The sequence below is a fragment of the Aphis gossypii genome, chromosome 1 (genome assembly GCF_020184175.1).
Source record: "Aphis gossypii isolate Hap1 chromosome 1, ASM2018417v2, whole genome shotgun sequence".
Lineage (NCBI taxonomy): Eukaryota > Metazoa > Arthropoda > Insecta > Hemiptera > Aphididae > Aphis > Aphis gossypii.
The window spans coordinates 87,125,712-87,134,359 of NC_065530.1; the positions used below are offsets into that span (position 1 = coordinate 87,125,712).

At 30.2% G+C, this 8,648-nt stretch overlaps 1 protein-coding gene across 1 annotated transcript in view; it reads right to left on the minus strand.

The window, feature by feature from the left end:
- LOC114132411 (ecdysone-induced protein 78C) overlaps window positions 1-6,758 on the minus strand; it is a 63,689-nt gene extending 56,931 nt beyond the window's left edge. Inside the window, exons 1-2 of the mRNA XM_050200020.1 lie at window positions 6,526-6,758; window positions 5,524-5,600 (exon numbers count right to left, since the gene is read on the minus strand). Of these exons, the coding sequence (XP_050055977.1) occupies window positions 5,524-5,600; window positions 6,526-6,599 (151 nt within the window). The 5' untranslated portion in view covers window positions 6,600-6,758. The remainder of the gene's footprint in view (window positions 1-5,523; window positions 5,601-6,525) is intronic.
- Between the last annotated feature and the right edge of the window lie 1,890 nt (window positions 6,759-8,648).

Consider the following 8,648-nt stretch of genomic DNA (forward strand, 5'->3'; position numbering starts at 1 on the left):
GCAAAAATTATATTGATGTTTGACGTTGTTAACTTTTGATTAGATATACATTATACACCATATTAATAATTTATAATCTTATAGGTATTTTTATATTTATTTTGCATAACGTATTTTTTATTTATTCAAATGTACAAACATAATGTTTGAACGTAAAATGAAAAATAAAAATATGTAAATTATAAAATAAGGGTTAAAAGAATTATGCCAAAAACATAAAACATATTTGTACTTTTCAATACTACGAGACAATAGGGTTGGCGAAAATTTTGATTTCAGTGTGTTGTGAATTCTAAATCCAAAAATCTAAACTATTATATATTATTTTTAGTATATATTATAATAATGTTTTTTTTAATTTGAAGTCGTCTTGGTACGTATATGTATTGATAAATGTAATATATTAAATCAATTTTTAAAGTTATTAAGACTAAGAATGTAAAAAAATATATATTTACGAAGTCTAAGAAATTTAGGACCCGAGCTTCTAGTATGAAATAGGTATATTAAAATAAATTAATTTTAATCATTTAATAATTAAATAAATATACCTAAGTATGATATTTTTAAATTATAATATTTTACATAAATAATGATAATATATACATTATACATACGGACATACGGCTTATTTACGTTCCCACAATTGTTTATATAATAAACAATATAATATTAAAGAAACTAATAAAAGAATTGTGAATAGGTACTACTCAAATAACATTAATTATATTAAATCAGCTAACATTTTAAATTATTTTACATAAAATTTATATTGTTTATTTCCTAAACGAAACTATTGAATACTGAAAATTCAATTTAATAAATACTATATCGTGCAATCATCAATTATTATTACAATAATGAGAATTTTAATTTTAATATTTAAGTTGAATGTTTCCATTATTTTATTTTAATATGAAAATACAAAATGTTCACGCAATCGTATATATATAAAAAAAATATTACTTAAAAATTTAATTTTACTTTTATGTTAGTGTTTCATTCAGTTATTTAGACTACAAAAATACTCATAAAATCACACAGGTATACTGTTTGTATTTGATATTAGTGCCTTGTGCGTGATTTCTTAAATAAACGAAATTATATGATTGCATTTAAAATATTTATATACGATAATATTATTGTATCAATTTAAAACAAAAACAATTTATTAGGTAGTCATTAAATGTATCACAACTTTCGTACTGTTTTTACTATGTATAATAGAATAGATATTAAACATACAATTTTCAATTTTGACTTTAAATTTATACTATGCAATTTCAATCTTTTATACGCATGATAATGGATTTCAAATAAAAAAAACGTTTTAAAATATATGCTCATAATGATCTATGCCAGGTATAATACATACAATTTCTAAGACAATGAATTTAATTCACCACACCTCTAAGACAATTATTATTTAAATTCGTGTACCTACAATAATTTGACTTTGAACAGAATCTCTCCCACGTTGTACAACTTCATAATAAACAAGGAATAAAAATTATCTTATCATACGTCATTATGTGTAAGTGTGTGTGTGTGTATAAGGTGAGGTAATGGTACTATGTAAGCATCAGTAGGTATATGCATACATATGCAATGTACCTATATGTACAAACTTATTCATTACCGAATTTCAGTATTATATTAACCTATTATATTATGTTTTACAATGCGAAAACTCTAGTTACCCGTCCGGAAACTCGAAATGTTGTTTTCATAAAATACTTAGTAATTTGTTTTCACTAGGTACCTACATTTTCTTGTATAAATTATCATTTAATTAGAATATTAAATAACCAATATTTTACAGTGACATATTCGTACCAAGAATAATATTATATATTCACTTGGCAAGCAAAAGCCATACATAAACTATCTTAATAACTGAAAAATTGTTTATTATTTTCAACCCATGGTAACAAATTTATCAATTTCAGTTATTTTTAAAGTTAAAATAAGAATTTTTTTTTATGCCCAAATTTGTATTTGTTATACAATTTAAGTTAAGTACTTACTTGTTATATTATTATGTAAAATTCACAAAAGAGACTATAAAATGGAATTTTCTATTATATTTACAGTATACGCGTATTCGTTTATAAAACCTATATTATAAAAATGTGAATTATTGATCAAATAGAATACAAAATGTTTTATTCATAGTATGTAGTTTGGTATATATTTTTACTGTTGCATTTATTGAAAATGTATATTTCTCTGTTAATAAACAAGTTTTTTAATTTTTTATATGATTTAATCATTTAAATAAGTACTCTGTAGCAATAAAAATAAAATATACAAGTAACACTAACGAATTTAATCAATAAAAATTATTACTTTTATTATTAACTTTATATAATTATTAAGATATTTGTAAATTCACAATTATATACCTATTTTTGAAAATATGAAGTGAACTTTCTTAAAATTAATGTAAATTATAATGTAATTATATTGAAATGTTTTTATTGAAACGAGTTTAAAATTATTTTTAAATTATCATAATCATATAATGAATAGATACTCAACGTCTGTGTAGGTACAATAAACATATAACATAAACTTGAAAAAAATATGAATTTGATAATTTATAAAATTGCCCTTACATACTACTAGTAGACATTTAAGTATTATAAACAAAATAAAATCAAAATTATAAAAACCGAAATGGTTCTACATAATAATTTATCGCCATAAAATTATAATATCTCAAATTTTCTGCGAAATTAATAAAACGATAGATAAACAAAAAATAATCAATTTTATTTTATCATTTTTTAACTATATACCTAATATTATGTAACTAATCTATCATCAAATTTAAAGGTAATAATAGAATCTTAGGATTTTTTGATATTTTAATTTCGAAGCAAGTTATGTGCATTTTTCGATTGTAAATTATTTGTTAAATCATATAGTAAATCTTAATCGTTACTTGTTATAGCTATTATTCAACGCTTTTGGAATATCGAATGAGCGACCTATTTTGACGTGCGAACTACTTAACGATGGGTTAACATTATGATATTAACACTGCAACACATATTATAATCGGTTTACACTCATATATATTATTATATATAGGTACTTGCACCTCAGTAGGTACCACGCATAAACGTATTGATTTTACGCTGCAATATATGTATAAATAATGAATTTCAGACTTGTAACTCTTGACATTTAAAAACAGTTCCAATCACCCTGGAGCATTATAACCAAGTGTGGCGTATCGTGTAGAGCACAGTGAAAACACGTATATAATATTATATATTTCTATCATATTAATATTGTCACAATGACGCGTCATAGTCATATTATAATATTACGATGAAAGAATATCATAAAATATATGTGCACAGAGCGTATTGCTATATGTTGCAACGGTCAATCTGGCGAAATTATAAAGAATTTAAATTCGAAAAAAAATCATATGTCTGGCGTCACAAAGGGCATAATAATACATCTGAGCATAGTTATTCAGTCTACTGCACTTTATAGCGTTTGTGCTGGAAATATCCGCAGGGGTAATATGTACGCATTATCGCGTGAGTTGTGTTCGCCGGCGGCGGTGACTGAACGAAACGGGGAGACGTTTTCACCCGTGTTCGTACATCTGCATAAGTCTTTCGGTGGAAGAGGGAGGACGAAAAATTGTGACAATGATTTCACGAATAACGTTAGTCGATTTTGTGCAATGTAAATATGCTGACAACACTGACAAACTCAAATCTTCTATACATATAATGCACCTATCGGACGAAAATCGACACGACTGTCTGAGAAGTATATGAAGTGCATATCGGTAGAGGATTAGGACAAAATTACATTTAAATGTTTCATATTATTTCAGATACGCTCTATGTAGTATGTACAATGTATAATACGTATTACACTACCAATCATGCTCAAACCCAAAATTTTCCTTTAAAAATTAATTTATTCAAATTATGATTTTTGGAACTTTTAAATAAAGGTACTTAAAGATAATGTTTTTAAATTTTTGAATTTATTCACACTTTTTAAGGAGTGGTTAGAGGTGATACATAAACTTCTATTTTTTTAAACAAAACCACACTTTTGCTATAAATTATTTAGAGAAAAATTTTTTCAAACGAGTAGTTTTTTAGTTATTAAAACTTTTATACTAAAGACAATAGAACTTAAAAATGGCTTTACAAAAATATAAAATACACGCACCAATAGATCTAGTATTTATTATATTTAAACCATTTTTATAAATTATAAATGTTGATAGATTAATATTGATAACTAAAATTTTCAAATCACCGAAGCCATTATTATAATAATGGACCTATTACCTTTAATACAAAAAGTAAAAAAAATTTAAAACCTAGTCGTTTGGATTTTGTTTCTAATACGTCAATATTTCTAGAAAATGTATACAATAAACCTATCCAATATAAAAATGGGAGGCTCTCATTTGAAAAACAGAAGTTTGTATCTCCACATGACGGTCTTTAAGTAAAACAAAAGATCTCGAGAATTTGAAAATACCATTCATTTTAAGAGTGCCTATATGTCTAAAAATTTCAAATAATCACATTTTAAATAAATGCATTTTTAATGGGAAAAAAGGGGTGAGTCACTGAATATGATATTGTCTATCAGGCGTAAGTAACAATTATTATCGTATTTTAATAGTATATATGTATATTATTGTCGTCGTCGGCGGTAATGCATGAGCGAGGCAGATAGGTTCCTCCTATATAATATGTTATTATTATTACGACGATATTGTTATGATGGCGATGATGACGATGACAGACGCGGCAAAGTGCGTTCACCTTGCCAAAAATTATTATATGATCCGCCCGTGGCTGCGCAGATAATGCGTACTTGATGATCTGATGCCGCCACCGCAGCTCGGTGATTACCGGTCGCGCGCGAGATGAACAGACGCCAAAATAGGTGCAGACCATGGAGTGGCGGGGACACGGGGTGTATGGTCTAGCCTGGTTGTAAAGTGGGGGAGGGGGTTAAAATTACATACGACCAAAGAGAAGAAAAAAAAAGCCGCGGAAGAAAAAACCAGAAATGATTATATTATATTGTTATTATACGCGCGAGTATTATCGCGCGAACGCATATACCGTCTATATGCGGCTGATCATCAATCTAACTCGCGCGCGTTAACGTGTAATCAAATCATATACATATACATTATGCTGGTGTATACGTATAGAGGATAGAGATACTTGTATATAATATTTACGGTATTTGTGCGAATAATGTTTCGTTTCGCACATTATAATATATATATATATGTATAGATAGAAGTAGGTACCTACCTACAATAAGTACACACGCGGTTGTGATGGCGAAGACAAAGTCGATAATCATGTTCCATATAGTATACATGTATATATATATATGTATTATGTGGCCTCGCCATATATAGATAGGTATACCTAGTCTTATTATTAGTTACTATACATATTATATACTAGTACTATTATTATTATCATCATTATCATTATCAACGCGGTTTACCTGGGTTCCTTATGATCACCGAATCGATCAGCTTGCCCGTGGGACTCGATGGTAGGGACGTGGGTTCTTTCTTGATGCTATAATAATAACAAATACAAAAAAGACAAATTAAAATCTTGTGCATTACGGTATCGATAGAGCACAGAAAATAATCTATTTATATTATATAATGTTTTATACATAAATCAAATCAAATTTTATGGTGAATATCCTTCCGCCATACAGACCCATATATCTATAGCTGTATTATACACATATATTACATATGTATAATACGATCGAATGATAATACAACACCATGAAATCATGATTAGGCAATAGTCAATAGATATAAGCTTATACGTGCGTGAAGAGTTGAAAGTTTAACCGTTGGACGAATAAAAACAATATTTTTAGAACACACTCAAAGTCGGGGGGCATAAGGGCGCCTAAAGAGTATTCGGTCAGTCAGCAATCTCCTCTTCCATCGAATTAGACTCGTAAATACCTTATATTTTACGTTCGAAGTTTATCTACCCTCCTCACCATCACTATATAATAATTACCTGAGCACATCACGCGTCATTCTACATGATATGTATTATACAAATTTACTCACGTCGAGGTGAATAATCATAGAGATAAGGCGAGTGTATAGAAACCGATCAATTATTTGTTCCAGAAATTACGATAAATCGCAGTTAATGCATATATTTATAATAATCATCGGTTTAAAAAATATATAATATATTTTTTTTTAAATCATATGCGTAATTCAAACACACACCACTGTCCACTGCAAACCTCACGTTTCGGGCACATGACATAACATCATCATAATATTATTAGCGGTTATTTATGCAGGGTAGTTAAACGTGCGTGTGCGCTGCATGTTCTATTATTATTATTATTATTATCATTATCATTATATCGAGTAGGGGTAGGTGTACTCAATATTATATATTATGACAAAAGACGTTATGTATAACATTAATACGTGTCGGCGTGCAGTCTCGGACTTACCTGATGGTGCTAACCGACGGAGGGCTAAGCGGCACCGACGACGACGACGACGACGACGAGCTCGTAGCCTCCATGAGAGCCTTCAGACATACCCGCACAGAGTCCGGCGCAACCCTCGCGACACACTACGCGGCCGTACGACAGTGTAGCAGTGGTGGGCAGCAATAGTGGTAGTATACCGTAAGTATATAGTACACCGGAGGCAGTGGCGGCAGTGGTGGTGGCGGCGGCGGCGGCAGTGGTGGTATTATAGTCGTAGTGTGCGTACGCCAGAGCTGTGCTATCGCAGCGGGACCGGCGCACGAGGCGGCACAGCGGCGGTGGAGTGGAATAGCGTCCGCCGCGCGCGCAATACCGACAGCCCGCGCCGCACGCGCTCTCGAGCTTTTCTCGCGATCGATAACAGCCGGCACAACAATGTAATAATACGCGAGCTTACGGACGACGAGCCGCAATTGTATATGTATATATATATAAGCGAATACGAACGCGCAACGAAAGCACAAGGCAGACAGGCAGATAATATTATGTTGCTATCATTTATATTTTATATTTTTTTCCATACACCCTCCTCCCCGTCGCCGCACCCGACTGCACCCCGCCACCAGCCAAGTCGCAATTACTTCGCCTTCGATGCCGCCGCCGCCGACCGTTTCCAATTTTATTTCCATCGACGGCGGCGTCGTTTTTCTTTTCGATATTATTCTCTATCACTTCTTCCGGAACGACTACGGTACGATTACCACCACGGCGGACATCGTCGTTTTGTCATATAACATTATACACGTATATTATAATTATTATAATATGATATGGGCTCGAGTCGTTTTATATGAACGAAGTCATGAGCAATATTGTTATTGCGAGGGGTAATATTTATCATCGTTTACTAATAATAATTTGGCTTATGATGCGTAACACGAATACACACGCGCACTTCGTGTGCTCTACTGTGTTATGATATATACGGACCTGGATCTAGGATGAGGAAACCAAAGATTGGTGTGCTGGTGTAATATTTTCAAAATTAATTTTTAGCCGTAAACCGTTATGCACATCGGTGAACTTTTCTTTCGTAGTCTATGCGTCAATGACGGATCGGCTGAGACGACTGATTTTCATCGTTGAAAACAAGTCGAAGGAATTACAAAAACAAAAAAAATAATGAACAAACAAAAATTTCAAAAATACTTAGAACTACGTATTAAGTATGTGTAAAACAAATGTTACATTTTTCGACCTTAGCATACTAATAATTGCTAATTGTATGAGTTAAAACCTCCGAAAAGACAATAGATTTTCATTGATTTTTATGATCAATATTAATTGTATAATAAATCGCTTCTTTTACAAAATACTTTTTAATATTAACTTAAGTGTTCTGTAGTAATGTTATAATTTGTTGAGGTGTGTATTTTTTTTCGGAAAATTTATTTAATAGCAAATATTTTAAAACCAATCAGGAAATATTTCTATATAACTTTACTATAAATGTAAATAAATTGAATGTTTATAAATATTAGGTAACTAATGAATACTACAAAAATTATTGCACGATTTTTATTATATTATGTTTGCGTGAAAAAATCTTGTCATAATACTTTTAATACTAATAACAGTACTTAAGTATTAAAATATTTAATGTACTGAAAATAAAATTATCTCGTATTTAAGGGTATTTAATATTGTACCAATATGTTTAAGTTATTTTAATGAAAATATGTAGGTAGTAGGTACCGTATATTATTAATATTCTCGAATGTTGAAATTCTTAGAATCAGTTCTGTGTTTGTTTAGTATAACTTGTCTAGCTGTATGTTGCAGTAGTTCACGAAAAATAATCTGAGATAATATAATAGGTAGAAAGCGGTAAAGGTAACTCACCCGAGGTACCTAGGTATATACGTAAATCCCAAGTTCAGAAGAAACCTACAAACGTTGAGCTTAGCCCCACAATAAAGATTTATGAATTATAATTCAACCCTTTTATCATCTCCAAAGTTTTTCTATTTTCCAGACAAGTTTTCTAATTTTTATTTTCGTAAAAATGTTATTCAAACAGTTAAAAAAATGAGTTTCATTAGTCCATCTATTTTCAACTTATGTGCTATCAACGAACAGCA